The following is a 22,219-nucleotide window of genomic DNA, read 5'->3' as shown; positions in this document are numbered from 1 at the left end:
TCATAAAACAAAATACTCAGAAAATCAAACTCTTAAGGTAAAGCAAGCACTATAACAAAAGTGACTGACTCCTCAAAGTAATTAAGGTTCATACCAAAGTTACTGCCAATCTGTCATGTATCAGTCTATACCAACCAACCAATTTAGAGACAAATATTTTGACACTGCCATCCCCAGAGACACATTGCCAGAGAAGTAGGACTAAAAAACAAGTTCCAAGAGCCTTTTCTTGGTAAACTTAAACTGCCTCTCTGGCTTCAAGCCCTTAATAAATGGCCACGACACTTAGTATCATGACAAAATAGTTTACATGCGTACCTCAGAGGTACTCCGAGATCAAGAGTACCAACGCTAAAAATGTACACATGGCACTTTAAATAAAAACCATCAACCAAATAGGATGCTGAAACATCCACACAGACACGCAGACACATAGCAAAATACCCAGCTGACTACATACCAGCCCTGCTTCTGCAACACATCCAGTACAAAGCTCCAGCTGTTAACATCTTGTCCTTGTTCCATCTTCATCTTGTGCTCCCTCTCTCTTTAACTCATACATGCAGAAAATTGCAGTGATGATATTTGGTGGCTGCTATTCTTAGCTCCTTGGCATGACACTGTACACACTCATCCCTGCATTAACACCCTTGTAAAAACACACACAGTAGCAGCAGAACAGCGAGCCACTTTCAGGATTCTGCTGGCAACACAAGTAATGTGGAGCAGAGCAATCAAAATTAGACTGGAGCACATTCAAGTCTGACAGAGCATCTCGTTTGCTTTGGGGTTATGAAAGTGCCATGTCCTTGTCGAATAAATAAATGTCTGTGATAAATGTTACTATTTTGATTTAAATGAATTTCAGATGTAGCAGCAGGACCCAGCCATACACATACTTTCATTTTACAGACCAATGGAGAACAGACAGAGTACTGGTAAATCAGAATCAGAATACTTTATTGATCCCTGGGGGAAAGTGGGCAATGCCAGCAGTGATGCCAGTGTGGGAGCAGCATCATGTGTCATGTGCCCACATACCTCAGACAAGGTAAAAATGACACACCTGAATGTTCAAGGATTTCGTTACTGAGATGTTTCCAATGACGGACCGAATTACTTTACAGTCTCTGTAAGTATGCGGACATCCAAACATTAAAGCCATATGAGATATTTCAAGATATTTCCTCCCAAAAGCATGGTCATCAAGAGTTGTCCCAGCTTTGCAGTATTCACTCTTCTGGAAAGACTGCATAAGTTGGGTGCTAAGCTCTATAGTAAAAACTCATTCTACTGTAAATGTTTGCCAGTGAAGACTGCATGGCTGTGTGCTTGCTCTGAAGCAGCTGAACTCATAAATTGTTAAATGTGCAAATAGCAGAAGAAGGGGAGGTAAGGCTTTTCCTGGGGTGCCTTTCAATAGTCATTCCCCCATCTTTAATGTACAATATACAGCACAGTATGTGCTCTATCCTTAGACCCTTCAGCACAGAGTTGGATTTCCAGCAACAGTAGTGCTATTAGTAGCAGCAGTCATACTACTTTTCAACACAAACATTGATCTAAGATAACTTTGACTGCCAGTGTGGATTATGTTAAAATTAAAACATTTCGTAAAATCCACCTGTAACAGAACCTCTCAGATCGAGTCGGAGAACAGATCTTTGGACCAATCACAAACCTCGTTCTCATCAACAAGGAGATGATGATTAGATCCACCCAGATCCTCAACAGTCTCACTGTCACAGTTTCCTGTTTGCGCCAGGCCTTTCTGCGATGACGTGAGAGTTTGATCCAACAGAGTTATTTTACAATTAACTCCATCTTCCTGCTGGTGTACCACAGTATAACCCAAATCACCGCTCCTGTTGTCATCAGTTATCAGCCTCCTCCTTCTTCTTCTGAGCTTCTCACACGCTTGTGTTTTCACAGCTGGAGTCTGGGAAACAATAATTTCTTCACTGTCACACACAGTCACATCATGGTCACTTGAGTTACATTTGATCCTTCCTGTTGAGACTGTGTTTGGGGCTCCTCTCTGGACCTCCAGGTGCTGCTGATCCAGCAAACTGTTTTTATGCTTGTCTAGTTTCCAGAACCTTGTGGGGGTAAATGTGTGGTTATGTCTGCTGGATACTGAACTAAACACCAAGTTCTCACTGTTTACTTTACTGACAGAAGAGGTGATTTTGACTGGCCTTTGACTGTCCAACTGAGGGAGCTTTTTTTCAAAAGCAAAAGAATCTTGATTGTCTGGCTGGAATCCTAATGTTAAGGTTCTGTATGATCTTTGCTGATCTTTGATCTTTGACACAACAGCTGCTTTAACAATTGGGGTGGACTGAGAAGGAGGGATGAAGTCAAGTTCTTGTGTGCCTGACAGAATTAAACTGTCTCTATTAACAGATTTCTCACTTATCAGTTTTGGTTTGTCCAGTCTTGAACGTGGGACATTCACCTTTTCGATCCTCTGGTGCAGTCTGTCTGGCTTGGAAAGCACTGGGAAAGCTTCTGGGCTCATTATGGGTGTGACAGATTCTGCACATGTGCTGGGTTTGTCTGTGATGAAATCAACCACTAGTGAACCACTGAAAAGGTCTGCTGAACAGTTGTAGGTATCCCCTTCAAGCTGCTCTTCTTCTTTGTTTTCAAAAGACAGCAAACCAGCTTCCTTATTATCTTGAGAACAAATGTTTCTGGCTCGACTCTTGTTTACACATCCAGCAGGGTACTTACATACCTGGTCAGACAACTCATGTCTGTCAACTCCATTCAAAGGAGATGCATTAGTGATATCCAATAATATCCGCGAGTGGCCATCTGTTATCTGTGTGTTATTCTGACAAACAGAAATCGACTGAATTGACAAGTTCTCAGCTTGTGATCTGAATTCTGGGTTGTTTCTTGTCATTAGGTTCTGCTTTTCCACATGTTGATGTGGCTCTGTTTCATGCACAACATCAAAATCTTTGTTTTCTTCACTCAAAAAGTCTGTAAGACTCTCAGAAAAAGGCAAATCCTCCCAAGCCACAGAGCTTTTCAAAAATGTTTCAGTGAGTTGACTGGTAGAAAACCTCTTGGAGATGTTTTGGCCAGGTGGGGAGGGACTGAACCAAGTGTTGATGATGGCCGTGTTTCCATTAGCATTCTCAATAGATGAGTGTGGGTGTTTGGGAAACAATGGAAGACCGTAAGAACTGCACTCTAAAGAAAGAAGAGGTGACCGCACTGTCTCTTCTCCGGCTTTACGGTTCTCCAGGTAGCCTCTCTCTGCATGATGTAGTGTTGTGCTGGTCTCATCTCCACTGTCCTGGGTACCGCAGCTTTCCTCCTGCTCTGCTGATGAAGTCACCAGTCCTAGTGATTGTTGCCATGGAGGAGTGGGAGTAAGGGTGCAGTCGTGGTACTGTGATCTAGGATGTAAACAAAAGCAACTGTCAAGAAATGTCACAAAAGTGAACAACTCATCAAGGGACAATAACATTAGAATAATGATAATAATGTTATTTATATAGCACCTTTTAAGAACCAGGTTCCTGGGGTGCTTAACAACCAGTTAAAAACATAACAACAGACGAGCAAAGCAAGGTAAGATAGAAAATTAATCAACAATATGTGTAAAAAGTTGAAAAATTTAAAACAGTGCAGTGGGTTTTAAGAATTTGTGTTTTCATCTGCCTAAAAGGCAGATAGTATTTCCAAACAAACCCTGCAGGTATTTGTTTGTGGCGTGAAAACAAATGAACCAATCACAGGATTTTTGACAGCAGATAAGTGATCTTCACATGATCTCGAAAGCCAAAGGGCTAGTAAATCCATCTGCTGATCGTGAAACGTGTTCAGGAAGTGACCTTACAAAAGCAGTGTCTACATTTATATTTGGTAATCATGATAACACATCTGTGATTATTTGTTCAAAAGCTGTTAAAACCACAGTGCTTGTTTCTAACTCTGTGTACTTTGTCAGTTAATTAAACCCATGAATACCGTGTCACAGTAATGAACCCAGAATCATTATTGTACAAGACATCTTGTTCTTTTACTGTCTCTATTATTCATGACATGCAGTTGATCTGTAGTCTAATAATAGTAACGCTCATCGGTTATTTCTTTGTGAGCTCTTGGTGACACCAAAGAACATAAATATACATATCAGAAGCACTACAGTACTGCACAATCTTCTGTCAGTCACTAGAGTTTCATTTCCCCTCAGTATCTGCAACTGCTAAAACTGTCTAACTGAGTTAGGGTTTCAAGTTAAAGATAATTTCAATCTCATCTTCTGTTTTAACATATTTTTGATATAAATCAGAAAAAAAGATCTTTAGGTTTATTCTTTGCAATTTTGGTGTCTTCAAAATTTTCTTACACTGAATTTTGATACAATTTTTTCTCAGGTCCAGTTGCAAGGCAGCAAGACCAGTCAAACTATTGAAACTGCAAGAATTTATGTTGTCTTTACTTTGATTTCAAACTGAGTCTCACTACTCATCATTAATATCATTACCTTAGCAGTGCCTGTGAAAGAAGACCTGAGGAACAAAATGTGCTATTATTGAAGCTGCTGGATGGAGAACGATGACGAATCAGCAACAGGGTTGTTGCTGGGGGTCTGGAGGTTTTGCTGGGATCAGTCAATCCCTGCTCATATTCTGCAGCTTTCTGAAGAAGGATCCCATAATAACTGGCCACCGTGCAGCCTGCCAGGCCTGTAGCTTTGGGGAGAATCATCTGAGTGGCGATAAAGTTGTCTGTGTCTTTACTGCTAGAGCCAAACCAAGGCACACTTTCTGTTTCAGTTACCTGGAGGAATAAGACAAGACCAGGAATGGTTAAGAGCAAGCAGCCTAAGTATAAATGAAATTCAATAAAGCAAAAATTTTGGACATGTTCAAACAATAATAATAATATGTTATACTAATATTACATTTTCTCTTAATATATAGTCTGTACCGTCGACGGAGCATTCGTGTAATGCACAGCTAAAAAAAATAACATAAACCAAGGTCAAGGATTAAGGTCAAAGTTATTTCAAACTGTAATTATAATATCGTTACAACCTTTAGCTTTTGTAGTTTTTGCAAGTACAATAAGTTTAAGAGTCTGTCAAATACATAAATAACGTTTAAAGAGTTGTGTCAATTACACTTAAGTTTGCTTGGAGACTAGAAACGAATACAAAGAGCTACAGCATCCGTCAAACAATTCAACACATCTTAACCACCTTTGTGTATGTGTTGCACATTATCACCATTGGTACAAATAAAACATAACCCATTAAGCTATCCAAACCTAGTTGCAATTGTACCTTTAAACCAAAGATGAAATGTCTGCCAATGAAACAGTCCTTGACAGACTTCAACAATAATGCGGACCTGGTTGATGCTCCAACTGGTCCATCCGAGTTCTCCACCAGCCTGCAAAATTATAGACACAGCAGAAATCCACAACAGCAGCTTTTGAAATGTGCTACATTAAATACTGGGAAAACAAAACTAACTGGTATATTTCCTCTGGCTAACAGAGGGTTTAATGCAGTGTTTTATAGCAGTCCAACCACCATGCCTGAAAACTTTCAGTTCAATAGGATAAAAACAAAATCAAGCAAGAGCAATAAGTTGTAGAAATTTGGAGTCGAGTAAAAGATCATTTCCCGTGCTCACCTCTGTAAACCACTCGCGTGAATGCCAAAAAACGGGTTCAAGCAGCTTCCAAATACTGTCACTCCAAATATGCTTGTGTCCCGGGCCACCCTCAGTGACAGACGATACCTGTATTCAACATGCTCCCTCATACAGCTGTGGCCACACTTGAAACATCTGTATCTGTGGTGGGTAGACAGGGAAGATAATAATTTTAAGTTACAGTACTAGCATTTATTTTCAGTTAAACGAGATAATTTGAATTTGCATTAATCACAGTAACATTTTTGAAAATGCGATCCATGTTTCCCCTTCAGAAATGAAACAATCAAGTCGTTTTAGTTGGCTGTTTGAGTTTTTACCTCGCCGTGTCCTGCTGTTCAACATCAATCCTTGAGAAGCAGTTTTTACAACACGGATAAAACACACGAGCACCTTGCAGAGACAAAACAGCACAGTCCACCAGAGCCCGTCGAACAGACATTATCACAGTTCTTGACACCAGAATGAGCTGCAGCTAGCAAGCTAGCTGAAACGTCTCACAACATGCAAAACTGTCACATGAACACAGTTGTAATGACAGCAACTTCGGTGTTAACAGTTATTAATAAAGGCAGAACAAAATTCGGTTCAAAGCTTAAAAGTACAAACGCATACAACTGGACAGCTTATAAGTCTTAGTGTCTCTTCAGCTTTTTGAAATCACTCATTTGCAACTTCATACTAGAAGCAGCTTCTTCTCTTTGTTTTGATTTACTGGCGGTTAGCGAATCAATTTGTGGGCGCATTACCGCCACCTACTGGACCAAGTAAATTAAAACAAACGAACAAACAAACAAAAAACATATCAAAACAAAAACTACTAGCTAAATTTCGCAAATGAGAACTGAACATGGGTGCAAATCATTTTTCTGAGTGAAAGGTCCATCTGACTCTGTGGAGATCCAAGATAATAACGGCAATAATGAGGAAGCATGAACTTTACATGAGAGTATTATGTTATTTAAAACTGTGTGCCTCACTTCTGCATATTGCAGCCAGTCATTGAAAGAACAGACAAACTCACTTTTCTCTTTTATTTCACTGATTTCATGGTACACACAACTTAAGTTTAAATCACAGGTTACATTTGATTATTTGGTCAATTGTCATGTTCCAGTCAAATCAAAATATTTTGTCAAATATTTTATTCGCTAGTTACATCAAAGTTAAGTACTACATGTGTCACGACTTTTCCAGGCAAAAAATAAACAGATAAGATATATGGTGACCTAATAAAATCTGCAGCCAATGAAGAGTTTGACTATAGCCCCAGAGATGGTTTGCATCTCACCACAGCGGGGCTCTGGTCAGCACCCCTTTCCAGCTGTGAGAATCTGCCATCTGCAACAGAGAAAGACGGTTTCTACAAACTGAAAAATGACAGCATGCAGTAAGAAGCATAAAACTGGCAGAAACAAGACAGTATCAAGATTTTTTAATTAAATCACAAATTCAGTGTGCTGTTGGAAGACCTCAGCCTTATGTTTGATCAGGATGACTCACCTGCATTCTCCTGTGAAGAAATCTCAACTTCTGGTTGAGACATTCAATCTCCTGAGACAGGAGAAAGAGACCACGGTCATGTGGATGTTGGGATGCATTTGAATGTAACATACCTTTTAATAGTAGCTGAATGATAACTACCACATTCATAGTCACATTTTCACCAAATTAAAGCTAATAACATTTGCCAAGCAGGAGGGCTAAGGTTGCACTCACAAGCATGACTGTGTCGAGGTAAATGCTGTGTTCACTGTGAAAGAAGCCCGAGAGGAAAGTTTGAATACCTGGCTTAGTTTTTCATTGCGCCTGAGTTTGATATGAGGCAGAAGCTCCTCCAGTCTCTGAATCTGTAATAAAACATGGAATCTAAATTAATTCCTGATAGACAATAAAAATTTAAAATGATACACAATTACTATGTATTTGTTTTTGTATTCCCATTTATGTTTTCTGCATTTGATCGTTGCTGACACCTAAACAAACATGCTAAACTGATATTTCGAAGCACATGTGTTTGATAGTTTAAAAAAAAAATGAGCTAAATGTTTTCTCCTTCAAAGGCTGCAATTCTGTTGTATAGTAGTACATGTATTGGTGCTGTAGTTCTTATGAACCATCCACAGTGTACCAGACCATTAGTGATTATATGACCTCTGTGTGTCTTACCCTCCTGTCAATAGTCTGTAGCCTGGTCTTCATGCTGTTGTTGATGACAGTCATGGGAATGGTCCTGGGCTTGGGACATACTGATGACAAAAATCACAATAGACATCAGAACTTGGGATGACTTATGGATAATAACAGATTTGAGTAAGTGAGCACTATTACATTTCTGTAACAATTGCTTAAGCAGTTTTGAATACAAAGGAAAATGAATTATACAATATCAACAATGGCCTGTTAATATCAAGCTATTATTTTAATTGAAAACATTTTGCTTTGTAACATTATTAAGATTAATCAAGATTATTAACATTAAGATTACTTGCAGTAATATCGTTTAGTAGACACAGCATTCATTTTAAGATGTCTTGTTGTATGAATTAAATACCAAATTAAACACCAAACTCTGCAAGTCATCATGCCACCTCAAAATAATATGGAGATGATTTAAAGGAATATTTCAACATTTTGGAAAATACTCCCATTTGCTTTTTGCCAAGAGCTAGATGAGAAGATAAATATCAGTCTTACATCTGTTTGATAAATGTGAAACCACAGTCAGCAGCCAGATACCTTGGCTTGGCTGGAACCAGGTAGGAAAAATCTGCCTACCAGCATTTCTAAAGCTCATTTATTGTCATTGTACAGCCTGCTGGCTTAAATTGGACAACAATTATCAAAGAATTAGCAGATTCAACAAGACAAGACAAAATCAGATACACTGTACAGACAGCTTTGCAGCTATAACAGCTTCCACTCTTCCGGGAAGGCTTCCTACAAGATTCCTACAAGGAGTGTTTCTGTAGGAATTTTGGCTCATTCACATAGTAGAGCATTTATAAGGTCAGACACTGATGTTGGACCAAAAGGCCCGGATCACAGTCTCTGTTGAGGTCAGTTGAGGTCAGGGCTCTGTGTGGGCCTGTCAAGTTCTTCCACACCAAACTCATCCAAACATGGCTTTATGGACTTTGCTTTGTGCACTGGGGCACCGTCATGTTAGTATAGCAAAGGGCCTTCCCCAAACTGTTGCCACAAAGTTGGAAGTATAATAATGTACTGTGTAATAAAGTGTAAATGTAATGGTAATTTAGTGAACTTTAGACTTGCTGGTAGATGAATTTTATTTCCTTCAGGTAGATCCAGTCTAGCTGTTTTCCCCTGTTTCTAGTCCTTATGCTCAGCAAAGATACAGCTGTCCGGATCTTGACTCACAGTTAAAGAAAACACTGTTAAAGAGAACAAAAGCTAAGTCTGCTCTTACCATGTTGAAAGATCTTGGTTACCTCAAGCACATAAGGCCTGTGGTGAAAAATACATGTCACCATTTGACATAAATGGGTGCTTAATAAATGGAATATTCACTGACTGAATAGATGTATGGAAATATAGAATTAAAAGTCAACAGTCAAGACTCCTCACATGTGCTTGTTGTTAACAGGGATTGAGTTGCTCAGAGGAATCAGACGGCCTTGGTGGTTCCTTATCTGCAAACAGATAAAAGAAGTGAAGTGATCCAGCTCACTTTCTTCTTTAAGAATTTTAACCCCATATGATGATTTTAGTTCTTTGTAACAATATTTTGTAGGCATATGCATTTCCCAAACATTCAGAAGGAGGTCCGCCTCTCTAATTTAAGCGCAAAGGATTCTTTGTACCTTCAATACGACATCGGAGGAGTTCAGCCCAAAGGTAGTGGTAATTATCTGAGAAGAAACAAGAAAGGAAAAGAAAGACGTAATATAAAAACATACAACACCAAAAAACATTATTATTATAAATTATAATACATATATATATACATTTATTTGCAAGGGAAAATTATACCAATGATCAAAATTTGTGCTATGATTGTTCAGAGTCAAAAATCTCCACATTGTTCTTCATTCCATACTGTACAGGTGCAATAATAACAGCAGCACACCTGTGTGATCATGGTGACCTCAGCTGCTGGAGGAATGGACACTTCTCGAAGAGCCACCACTCTGTTGTCTGTAACAGACACAAACAAAACTTTATCAATCCCTTATGAACAGTGACATTGTGATGAGTTGATTAAAAGGAAAAAAAATCATTATTAATAACTTTTTAAAAAAATATTCATCTGCAGACTTGAACATATATTACTTCATTATTGAGTTCACTTAGCTACTAATTCCTCACCAGCAGATATTTTATACAATGTAGCAAGCCAAAAGCCAGAGAGCACCCACCCACGCAAACACACACACACACACACACACACACACACACACACACACACACACACACACACACACACACACCTTTGAATCACTTCACCAAATCTGCGGTGTGGGCGGTGATTCAGAGAGCCACTAACACCCAACAGTCACATACAGCTGTTGTTGCGCTCCTCTTTGATCATGTATGGACAGAAGCTACACCTGAACATCTACCGAGAAAAAAACAACTTCCTATAAAAATAAAGTGTATTGGATTTGAGAAAAATGACCGCATACGATCTATTGAGTTTTCAGGGGGTTAAAAAAAAAAAGAGGCTGGTTACCATGGATACGGACGCGCACATCGAGTACATCAGTGATGTATAGAAATCAAAATCATTTTTACTGACCGTACAACAGAAAAAGACTACGAACCGTTTTTGTCAAGTCTTCTCAGAGCGATCCAGGCCTTTGATACGCGTGGTGGCTTGTTAGAACTGATGTTAGACATTTTAATATGACAGCAATAGCGGTAAGACGGGAGAGAACACCCGACATCCGGTCAGGGAGTTTCAGAATAAAAGCCTTTCTAAAGCTGTAGACCCCAGTAGGGGCTACTTTTGTAAATATAGTGTATGACGCATTTCATCTGTGATAATTCACTCTGCTGTCACCTGGTGGTTTAAATGAATACGGCCTGTCTCACCGTTCCTCAGGACACTCAAGGAATTCTCAAGTAACCAAAACACGCATGTGCAGTGGGATCGGTAAACATGAAACCAGCAACAGATGAACCTCTATTTAATGCAAATTTTACAACGTGCACGCTTACACCTCAATTAAACCAGTTTAAATGTTCTTACTACAGTCAAGTAAGAACTGACACATACTATTCTGTTGATGTTTACAGTGCAGAAATCATGAATGTTAAATGCAAATAAATTATGACTCAAACTATCAATGCTGATTAATGACAATTAATACAAAAATCCTCATCCCAAACACTGTCTGCTGAAGCGCCTGAGTTGCGTTCTGTCTGACGAAACGGGGGTGAATTGGTGGTGCAACAACATTTCCAGTAACAGCTTTCCATATCGGGAAGCCAGCGAGGCTGACAGCTCGCAAACTACGCTCACTTTTCCCCAGTTGGATTGTTTTCCAGGCAAATAAGTGGGAATACGTCGTTTCAGCATGGAGTTAAAGAGGTAGTAAAAAGTCTTGGAAATTCTAGATGTTATTAAATCATCCAGTGTGTCGCTTTATATAAAATATATACTGTGTTGTTTTCTTCTTCTGTGTCGTTGTGTCGGCGATAGGATGTCTCTCGTCCTGTTTATTTTAGGAAATGTTGCGGCTGCCATCGCTCTCTCTGGTACGTTGGCTAAAGTGGTCATTTACACAGTGGACAGCTTTTAAATAGTCTATACATGCAGTATCTCATCGTTTGAGTCACTCTCTGTGTGTAATGTTTTTTCATGTAGGAGCTGATAAGACAACAGGCGAAAATCTTGACTGTACCAACGACCTGACAGAAATGTCATGCGACTTTGAAGCGCAAAACTGCACTGAATACAGTTTAACTCTCCGGAACAATGAGGGACATGGGTGAGTTGTTGTTTTTAATTTGGTTTGGCAAGTATGGCTTTAATTCACACTGCTTTAGGCTTAGTATTGGTTGAACAAAAGCAAAACAAAAGAAAACAAATAGAGTAATAATAATTATTGATTTTATTAATAGTGTCAGTTCAGTGGATTTTTTTTAAGTTATAGTCTATGTGTAATATTAAAATCAAATGAATTATCAAGAGAAGGCAGGAATATTAATAGTTAATATTATCTGTATTCCACAGGGAGGAGCATTGCAGTTTCAAGCAGTGCAACAATGGACGGTGTTGTTGCTCTACTAAAATGATACTTATTCTGGGGGAGACTCATAAAGCAACAGTTTGGAAAGGAGATGAAAACATGGGGTCCAAAACCATCAGCGTCACTGACAGCAGTAAGTCGACTTCTTGTAAATGAAAGATGGTAAATCTGTGGTTGTCAGAAACAGACTTACCCAGACTCAGAACAGAGAAACATGTTCTTCTTTTCTTCTACAGCAAAGCCCAGAGTTCCAACAATCACCTCAGTGAAAGAATCCAATGGGAATTTTGAAGTCAAGTGGAAGACAAACATGGAAGGCATTGTCAATGAGGAATTGATGGCCAATGTGACTTATCACATAAAAGGAGAAACAGAAAAGGTGGGCGCAAAGGCTGTGTGTAACACTGAGCTCATTAGTCCTGCACATATACACACAGACATGGGCATTAAGTTAAAGAACCTTTAACTGACAAACCTTCCTTTGTGTAATCCTGGTTTCTCCATGCCAGGTATCTGAATCTGTCAGACCAACTATAGTTGATGGACTGAGTTACTATGAAATACCTGGTCGACGCTTACACCCAAGTACAACATATGTGGTCAGCGTGAAAAGCTACTTAAACTGGAGTGGCCTCTACAGCGACGGGAGTGAAGAGTGGGAATTCACAACCCGTAAGTGTTGTCTATATAGTCTTTGTACCATTTCTTACACAGTATACTGTACATTTCTTAGACAGGATATTAAACAATGAAAAGGGAACAAAAAGTGCAGCATACTTGTTTGGCACACCCATTGCTGCACCCTGAGGATGTCCATCACCACCCACACTCTCTACAGCCAGTGATGCTCTGTCTGGCCATTTGGATTTTCACTTGAATTGTTACTCACCACAAGCCACTGTAAAGTATAGCTATATTTTCAAGGAACTTTCAGGGAAATAGACCTGCCGAAATGAGTCATTTTAACACAGGATGTACAAACATGATCATCCGGTCAGGGAGTTTCAGAATAAAAGCCTTTCTAAAGCTGCAGCTGGACGCAGGAGTGACTCTTCACGTATCTTGCCCACACATTCACAGCAGGAGATAAGGCATTAATTGTACACAATAAAGTGCAGCAGACAAAAATGGGGATAGCAGATTTTACTCAGATACTGTACACTTTATTGAGGTACTTTATTTTTATATTTGAATTCAGTAATGTGAGATATAAATGAATATATAAAAACATTTGAGTCATGTGAGGTCACATGCCATTTGGTGAAATCCAGCTGTTGGTTATTTGTTTGTTTATCTGTTTATTTGTGACAAATGTTGACATATACTATGTAATAATGTGCATTCCATTTATTGTCTTATTCCTTGAAATGTCTGATTTTTATGTTTATAAACAGAGAAAGAAAAGAGGGTAGGTTAGTGGAGTGTAGTTAGAAAACTGTTTGTGTTTTTTCATTACATTTGATATATTACACTTAAATTATTAACTTGCACAACCTGTTGTGGTAATACTATGACAGCAGATGATTATCTTGCTCTCTTTGTTCCTCTGAAATATGCTGCAACATTTTCTGCAGTACTCAGACAAACACACACTCTGGGGAGACTGTGGGACAGTTGGTTAAATGCCACGAGAAAATTTCGCCAGACCATGTATTCCCATGTGATTGACGTCATATGTGTGTGTATATATATATATATATATATATATATATATATATATATATAGTTATGTCTAACAAATATGAAGATATATACTGTTTTGATCCTCCTTATTGAAGCTCTAAAAGCCGCTGCAAAGCTTCTCCTCTGTGTCCACTGATCCTGTACTGAATAAGAGTACAATCGTAGTTCGTCCACAGTGATGCCTCACTAACACGAGACAGTTATATTTGTTTAAGACGGTGTCTTCACTTATTTTCAAGTCATCATCAGTCTTCTTAAATAACATTTTTGTATCTCTGTATTCAGATTAAAGAGACGACGTCCGCCTCACACTTCAAGTGGAGCAGCATGATTATTCGTTTTCAGAGAAGTGGTGATCAAGAGGAACATTTGAACAAAAGTCTAGAGGAGTCTTTGATTAAGATGCCTCAAGGTTACTTTAGCACAGTGGTTTCAGGTCTCATTAACAAAGCCCAGAATGGCCAGTTTCTCTCCATAAGCTTATCATACCTTTAGTTTTAGCTCATTGGGACAGTACAATTGACTTAAGTTGCATGAGTTAATGGAGGAGCCATAATCTGCATGACAGATTTAATTATATATAGTAGATTTTAATTATAGTAATTTAAGATATGTAGTAAAGCCAGTGAAGCCAAAAAAAGAAAACAAAAGAACAAAAAAATCACCAGAACTGACTGAAAAAAAATTGTTAAAAAGTTGTCTTTAAGCATTTTAATTCCATGTGAATATATAATTTTATTACTGTCATATTAATGAACTCTTCTCTGAAACAGATGAGCTACTCAAACATGTCAGCTTTAACCATCTGTGCCAACATAAGACATCTGAGCAGTTCACTCATCAGGAACTCAGTGTTTGTAAGAAGAATCAGTTGCACTCACTAAAAAAAACAAAAACCTAAACAAATGATGCCATTCGAGAATGTTTCTTGTGTAAAAATGAAAATTGTCCACACTGAGATTTGTGAATTAGTCTGAGCAACAGGACATTGTGCCTGGAGAAACATATCGCTGCTGAGTTTTTATTATGCTGACCACCAATTATTAAAGTTCTATTCACGTCAATTTTATTGTGACACTGGCAGACGTCTCAGTGGCTGAAATGCAGAAAACTGTATGCGTGGTCAGGTGTAATAGCTGTGGCTTTGTTAGGGTGATGTAGCAATGTGTCAATTTAACAAATCTTTGATAAGAAATAAACATCAAACATCTAAAACATGAAATTGTGTATAGCAAGTTATTGTTGCTGGCTTTGCTGGGGATGTATAGTTGAATACCAAATTGTACTATAATGGCATGCATATGAGACAGAGCTGAGCATTGCCAATGATTGCACAGTATTTGTACATTACTCACTATGTCAGAAGAACAGAGTTTTGTGAAAGAGGAGATGCGTATGTTTATAAGACTGGCTTGCATTATTAAGTTGACTAATAATTGCGCCCATGTGAAATTCAAAAATGGCATACACTATATGAACAACTGACCATCACACCAACAGGGATTTTAATGACATTGCATTTTAAATACACAGACAGCTTTGCAGCTCGAACAGCATCCCCTCTTGTGGGAAGGCTTTCCTCAAGATTTTGGAGTGTTTCTGTGGAATTTTTTTGCCCATTCATGCATTAGAGCATGAGGGGCACAGTCATGCTGGTATAGCAAAGGGCCTTCCCCAAACTGTTGCCACAAAGTTGGAAGCATAGCATTGTCCAAAATGTCTGGGTATGCAGAAGCATTAAGATTTGCCTTCACTGGAAGAAAGGGGCCGAACCCAACCCTGAAAAACAGCCCCATATCACACCTGATTTCAATAATATATTTACTTTTGTAAATATAGTGTATGACGCATTTCATCTGTGATAATTCACTCTGCTGTCACCTGGTGGTTTAAATGAATACGGCCTGTCTCACCGTTCCTCAGGACACTCAAGGAATTCTCAAGTAACCAAAACACGCATGTGCAGTGGGATCGGTAAACATGAAACCAGCAACAGATGAACCTCTATTTAATGCAAATTTTACAACGTGCACGCTTACACCTCAATTAAACCAGTTTAAATGTTCTTGCTTCAGTCAAGTAAGAACTGACACATACTATTCTGTTGATGTTTACAGTGCAGAAATCATGAATGTTAAATGTTAAATTATGACTCAAACTATCAATGCTGATTAATGACAATTAATACAAAAATCCTCATCCCAAACACTGTCTGCTGAAGCGCCTGAGTTGCGTTCTGTCTGACGAAACGGGGGTGGGACGCACTTCCTCTGAATTGGTGGCGCAACAACATTTCCAGTAACAGCTTTCCATATCAGGAAGCCAGCGAGGCTGACAGCTCGCAAACTACGCTCACTTTTCCCCAGAATGCGCCGTTGGATTGAGTTGGATTGTTTTCCAGGCAAATAAGTGGGAATACGTCGTTTCAGCATGGAGTTAAAGAGGTAATAAAAAGTCTTGGAAATTCTAGATATTATTAAATCATCCAGTGTGTCGCTTTATATAAAATATATACTGTGTTGTTTTCTTCTTCTGTGTCGTTGTGTCGGCGATAGGATGTCTCTCGTCCTGTTTATTTTAGGAAATGTTGCGGCTGCCATCGCTCTCTCTGGTACGTTGGCTAAAGTGGTCATTTACACAGTGGACAGCTTTTAAATAGTCTATACATGCAGTATCTCATCGTTTGAGTCACTCTCTGTGTGTAATGTTTTTTCATGTAGGAGCTGATAAGACAACAGGCGAAAATCTTGACTGTACCAACGACCTGACAGAAATGTCATGCGACTTTGAAGCGCAAAACTGCACTGAATACAGTTTAACTCTCCGGAACAATGAGGGACATGGGTGAGTTGTTGTTTTTAATTTGGTTTGGCAAGTATGGCTTTAATTCACACTGCTTTAGGCTTAGTATTGGTTGAACAAAAGCAAAACAAAAGAAAACAGAGTAATAATAATTATTGATTTTATTAATAGTATCAGTTCAGTGGATTTTTTTTAAAGTTATAGTCTATGTGTAATATTAAAATCAAATGAATTATCAAGAGAAGGCAGGAATATTAATAGTTAATATTATCTGTATTCCACAGGGAGGAGCATTGCAGTTTCAAGCAGTGCAACAATGGACGGTGTTGTTGCTCTACTAAAATGATACTTATTCTGGGGGAGACTCATAATGCAACAGTTTGGAAAGGAGATGAACACATGGGGTCCAAAACCATCAGCGTCACTGACAGCAGTAAGTCGACTTCTTGCAAATGAAAGATGGTAAATCTGTGGTTGTCAGAAATAGACTTACCCAGACTCAGAATAGAGAAACATGTTCTTCTTTTCTTCTACAGCAAAGCCCAGAGTTCCAACAATCACCTCAGTGAAAGAATCCAATGGGAATTTTCAAGTCAAGTGGAAGACAAACATGGAAGGCATTGTCAATGAGAGCTTGATGGCCAATGTGACTTATCACATAAAAGGAGAAACAGAAAAGGTGGGCGCAAAGGCTGTGTGTAACACTGAGCTCATTAGTCCTGCACATATACACACAGACATGGGCATTAAGTTAAAGAACCTTTAACTGACAAACCTTCCTTTGTGTAATCCTGGTTTCTCCATGCCAGGTATCTGAATCTGTCAGACCAACTATAGTTGATGGACTGAGTTACTATGAAATAGCTGGTCGACGCTTACACCCAAGTACAACATATGTGGTCAGCGTGAAAAGCTACTTAAACTGGAGTGGCCTCTACAGCGACGGGAGTGAAGAGTGGGAATTCACGACCCGTAAGTGTTGTCTATATAGTCTTTGTACCATTTCTTACACAGTATACTGTACATTTCTTAGACAGGATATTAAACAATGAAAAGGGAACAAAAAGTGCAGCATACTTGTTTGGCACACCCATTGCTGTGCCCTGAGGATGTCCATCACCACCCACACTCTCTACAGCCAGTGATGCTCTGTCTGGCCATTTGGATTTTCACTTGAATTGTTACTCACCACAAGCCGCTGCTGTATATTTTCAAGGAACTTTCAGGGAAATAGACCTGCTGAAATGAGTCATTTTAACACAGAGGAACACAGGATGTACAAACATGATCCACTGTTGCATCTAATCTGTTTTCAAATTAGAATACACACAAAACACACCATACAGTTTTCTCTGGTGCATCTCTGTACTGTACTCATATCATGCCATTGCTAAACTTGCCACATACATGTTACTTCACAGCTGTGTCCTCTGATGGGTCCTCTGATCTTTTGGCTATCATCGTCAGCCTCAGCCTTGCTGCAGTCATCATCAGTGGTGCAATATATGGCTGTTATGTAAAGTAAGTAATGCAGATAAAAGACTGTATTCGCCTTGTTTCTCTGTCAGTGAATTATACAAAAAGATTACAAAATCTAACTCCTGTATGGTGTTTATGCATCCTATGTGTAATTTTGTGGAATTATTTGTGCATTTGATTTTAGGTTCAAAGCAATGTGGTGGGACACAGTCACCAAATGCCCAAATCCAAAACTTCTTAATATGCATCCAAGTGATCATGAGGTGAGGCACTTTATTTAAAATGATAAAATTATGTATAATGGTATAAATTTATTTTAGTTCTCAAGATTCTCAGTTTCACTATGAAATTTAGCTGGTCACAGGTGTAGAAACTCCCAGAGAAATGAAGGTTGACTAGCGATCCAGTAAGGCTGGCAGCCTGGCGCCATTTCTGTCTGCTTTTATGTCTTCATTATAAACTAAATGAATGAATAAATGCATACAGCTGTCCTGTCTTGTTGGCAGTTGCTTCTCTTAGAATACATTGAGCGATCCAGCTGTCTTTGAAATATCCAATGATACCAGTACTTCTGCTGTGTGCAACATGAAACCATGTTGCAGCTGGAATTGATTTGCTCTTTCATTTGAAGTAGATGAGCATCTTTGGCTACGCTGTTGCTCTTGTCTGTAAAGTAGTTGTTCAGGGAGCATTTGCTGTAGTATTAAACTGCACTTGCTTACTTACCAAACATGTGTGTCACCAAACCAACCAGGACTGACATCTGAGAGTAATTATTAATCTCTCCAGTTACTTTCAGAAAACTGAAGAAATCAATGTAAAATTATTATTCTACACTGTTACATAGCTGATGTACAGTAGAATTTATTGGAAAAGGTCATTTATAAATTAACTTAAATGTCTCAAGTCTGTAGTTTCAATCATTTTTGTCCTCCTTGTTGCAGGTCTTGAAGCCTCTGGAACCTGTCATGTCCACTGTCTGTGTTGAGCCCCTTGTTTCAGAAGACAGTAACCCATGGTCAGTATGACTGCACTGGTATATCAACAATACACCACATTTTGTTAAGGATTCCCATGTGATAATACTGGCAGTTTAAGTAACCATTTCCTCCATATCCAGGTCGAAGGAGTCACTGACAGACACTAGCAGTGGGAGCTCTCGGGAAAGCAGTGGATTCAGCACCGGCTCCTCTTCTCTCAGTTATGCGAACACAGACTCTGCTATGATTAAAGCCAGTGTTCAGGATGCCCTTGGCAAAGCCTTCGCCAACATAAGTCCGATATCACCTTTCAACCCACTTACAGACAGTGGTTTATTCTCCACTTCCTCCAACCTTTGTGAAGTCAGAGCTGATGACTTGAGCTCTGGATCATCTGGCATAGACAACAAAACTTATTCCATCATCATTCCCAGCCTCCCACACCAGATTATGGCAGACAGCTCAGAGGTCCAGACACAAGCTAAAATGCCTTGTGACTCTGCATACCATCCTAGTGAAGGTGACACTGTGACCAGTGCCGACCAACAGCTACCACCGTGTCTGCTTGTTAATTTAGCACCAGTAGTTTCATCTTCTATGCCAACAGATATGTCCTATCAGCAATGCAATGCAGATTCTGCCAGATTTTCACATGCAGAAGACTCCAGTCTGTCCTCCTTCTCTAGTGGTACCAACACTACTGCTTCATGCAATCCTACGTCCAGAGTTGAGGCCTGGTCTGAGCACTCTGATGCTGTGGTCAGTGGTGCCACAAATTTAAATGGAAAAATCGAAGAGGCCATTGTATGCGATGAGAATCCCTGCTACTTTCCTACAGTGGATGACGACTATCAGGCATTTCAAACTCTGGTGGAGCAGCCTGATATTTCGCTTTCGATAAAGCAAAGTGATGAGGAAGAGGAACATTTACACAAATGTCCAGAGGAGTCATTCACAATGACACCGCAAAGTTTCCACAGCACAGATGTTCCAGATTTCACTGACACTGTCAAAGGAGACTTCTGTCTATCTGAGCTCCAAAGACCTTTCCTCCCCTGCTTGACCTCTACCAACCAGTCTATGCCTGTGATCACAGAGAGCGGCTATCAAAGTGTGTAGCAGTGAATTTTTAATGTTGTTTGCTTCTCAATGTTATAAACATTGTTTAGAAATGTAGAACAGAAGAGAAAGAAGATGATGATATAATAGACTGAATGGTGCTCACATCTGTAATATGCGGTAGCTTTTCCTGAGCCCTGTGTGTGTGTTTTATTTGCAGCAGCAACTCAAAGAAAACACTTGCTTACACATTCATTTGTTTGATTGTAACCCTGTATGACTGCCTTAAATGATGAGTCACCCAAGTGTGTACATAGAATCATTCATGTAAAGTTTATGTGAAAAACAGAATGTACCTTTTTTGAATTTTAAATGTGTGCTTGTCACAAATGCTTGAACACAACAGCTGCAGTCACCTTGTGTATATGACATGTCTTATTCATCTAAGGTCAGGTAAGGTAAGGTCATTTGATTAAATGGAAATGGCTCTTAGAAAATGCATTTATGAAATATTGTATAAAACTGAGAGGAACGCAGTTAGTTAGTTGGTTTGTTTCATAAAAGAAAATTTCATCAGAACTGAAGAATCGTTGCATCTGGAACAAGCCACAGCAATCATGTAACATGCTGAATTTACTTCCTTATAGCTCTTCTGTGGAACTGCTGAGCCACTTCCACAGAAACACATCATCCTTACGCAGTAGATTGTACTTGTCACAGCAAATACAAGTAACTCAATGGAACCTGGTTCTATTATGTAAAGAACTGAAATATTATTTAAATACATTTTTTGGATCTCAACAGTTAAAATAAGAGTTGTTAATTGTGTGGCCTATGTGGATTATCCCGGATATCGTTGTGAAAGACATCTTATCTGTGCAAATAACATCACACCAACGGCATTACACGGTTAAATAGAATGAGAAAATGTATTGTTGTGAATTGAATAAATTCCAAGAAGCAGTTGTAGTGAGGAAGTTGTAAAATCTTATCAAACACGCAGGGATATTTCAAAAGTGTTTACAATAGCACAAAGAAATTACTAAACATTAATAACAGTTTATACAATTGTAAAACAGTATAATATTATAATCTTAATAAAGATGATATTTACTGTACACATATACTTCAGTGTAATGCATTATATGATATTTTATGTAATGTACATAATTTAATAAAACATTAGTATAATTACACAATCACAATTGTATGAATTGATTTTATTTTAAGATAGAATTGTAGGAAGTATGCAGTCTTATAATTTCTCATGTGTAGTTTTACCATGAGAATACTGTTTCAGTGCCACTGAAGTCTTCGTAGTGGCTGCAGTGTCAACAGGCTTATATGGGGATTCTTTTAAGGCACTTTTAAATATTTATTTTTACTAAAAGACTTTCTTATAGTTTTAGCTATTATTTTTATTTGTATGATTTTATCAGTATTTTATCATTTTACAAATTTTATTCTTTTGTGAGCCACACTGTACAGCAACTGCACCCACAGTTTTTAGTGGGCCAATAGCACTAATTATATTTTATCCTGGTGATTTGTTTATGGTTTTACATGTCTGTAAAACCATACATGTTCCATTTTATTTCCTTATGTCTTATTCCCTTAATTTATGCATTTTGTGCATTTTATTTTATGTTTATCGATCTGTTGTCGAGCGTGCAGTTGTAAGTGCTATACAAATAAACTTTAATTAATTTGTCCAACTAGTACCCATCACTGACACCCAGAAATATCCTGATTGAAAAACTGAAAAGGAAAAAAAAAAAAAAGCAGAGGGCAGGATGTTTCCAGGTGTCAGTGAGTCTGAAGAAAGATAATTGATTGTTCAGTCTCATTCCCAGGCTGTCAGGTACTGATGTTTTGGGCTGGCAATTTGATCCTGGGAATGAAACTGAGCAATCCACTGTCTTTTTCCAGAATCGGTTAATGAGGAGTATGCAAACAGCAACCCATCAGTTTGCATATTATGCCTTTAATGAGAAAAATAGCCTTCAACTACAATGAGCCCTGGCTTTCCAATGAAGAACAACGACACATTCAACCACATTTTCAGATTCCTGATTCAGTCTACCTGAGATGAGAACTACACACTAACACACACAAACAGCAACAAACGTTTTAGGGAGCTCAACTCAATCCAGGCAGCTCCTTGGAATTACAGCTGAAAGCAAAACTGAATTCGAGGGAACAAACTTAGTTGTGTTGCTGTAGCATACACAAACAGTTGTCCTTATTACTGCCATGATTTTTATTCAATTTTATATGCAATGTTCACAAGACGTGTCAAACTCACAATCAAGTACAA

General features: G+C 38.7%; 3 protein-coding genes across 5 annotated transcripts; 1 reads left to right on the top strand and 2 right to left on the bottom strand.

Moving 5' to 3' along the window:
• Nucleotides 1-153: 153 nt before the first annotated feature.
• ddias (DNA damage-induced apoptosis suppressor) lies at nucleotides 154-6,410 on the bottom strand. The gene is made up of 5 exons (XM_046383427.1): nucleotides 6,005-6,410; nucleotides 5,664-5,825; nucleotides 5,309-5,417; nucleotides 4,508-4,803; nucleotides 154-3,413 (listed from the first exon to the last, which is right to left on the bottom strand). Exons 1-5 carry the CDS (start codon nucleotides 6,124-6,126, stop codon nucleotides 1,640-1,642), a joined length of 2,463 nt encoding a protein of 820 aa, XP_046239383.1. The 5' UTR covers nucleotides 6,127-6,410; the 3' UTR covers nucleotides 154-1,639.
• A 316-nt stretch (nucleotides 6,411-6,726) lies between these two features.
• On the bottom strand, nucleotides 6,727-11,014 carry si:zfos-1056e6.1 (uncharacterized protein LOC107988029 homolog). 2 transcript variants are annotated; one of them, XM_046383400.1, is made up of 9 exons: nucleotides 10,136-10,234; nucleotides 9,775-9,842; nucleotides 9,509-9,556; nucleotides 9,273-9,337; nucleotides 9,115-9,152; nucleotides 7,854-7,933; nucleotides 7,472-7,534; nucleotides 7,188-7,238; nucleotides 6,727-7,025 (listed from the first exon to the last, which is right to left on the bottom strand). In XM_046383400.1, the coding sequence occupies exons 2-9, from the start codon at nucleotides 9,784-9,786 to the stop codon at nucleotides 6,972-6,974; spliced, it is 411 nt and encodes a 136-aa protein (XP_046239356.1). In that variant the 5' UTR covers nucleotides 9,787-9,842; nucleotides 10,136-10,234; the 3' UTR covers nucleotides 6,727-6,971. The 2 variants fall into 2 exon arrangements, with proteins under 2 accessions (XP_046239356.1, XP_046239346.1); XM_046383390.1 differs by lacking the exon at nucleotides 10,136-10,234 and adding an exon at nucleotides 10,469-11,014 and having other exon boundaries at nucleotides 6,728-7,025.
• Nucleotides 11,015-11,077: 63 nt separating this feature from the next.
• LOC124056178 lies at nucleotides 11,078-20,703 on the top strand. 2 transcript variants are annotated; one of them, XM_046383355.1, is made up of 10 exons: nucleotides 11,078-11,238; nucleotides 11,350-11,405; nucleotides 11,515-11,638; nucleotides 11,884-12,032; nucleotides 16,921-17,063; nucleotides 17,194-17,356; nucleotides 17,806-17,905; nucleotides 18,048-18,126; nucleotides 18,808-18,881; nucleotides 18,984-20,703. In XM_046383355.1, the coding sequence occupies exons 1-10, from the start codon at nucleotides 11,225-11,227 to the stop codon at nucleotides 19,960-19,962; spliced, it is 1,881 nt and encodes a 626-aa protein (XP_046239311.1). In that variant the 5' UTR covers nucleotides 11,078-11,224; the 3' UTR covers nucleotides 19,963-20,703. The 2 variants fall into 2 exon arrangements, with proteins under 2 accessions (XP_046239311.1, XP_046239302.1); XM_046383346.1 differs by lacking the exons at nucleotides 11,078-11,238; nucleotides 11,350-11,405; nucleotides 11,515-11,638; nucleotides 11,884-12,032 and adding exons at nucleotides 15,869-16,026; nucleotides 16,138-16,193; nucleotides 16,303-16,426; nucleotides 16,669-16,817.
• Nucleotides 20,704-22,219: the final 1,516 nt, after the last annotated feature.

This window comes from Scatophagus argus, chromosome 1, assembly GCF_020382885.2.
Source record: "Scatophagus argus isolate fScaArg1 chromosome 1, fScaArg1.pri, whole genome shotgun sequence".
NCBI lineage: Eukaryota > Metazoa > Chordata > Actinopteri > Scatophagidae > Scatophagus > Scatophagus argus.
Note: the sequence above shows the minus strand (reverse complement) of the source record. Positions and strands in the feature narration are given on the sequence as shown.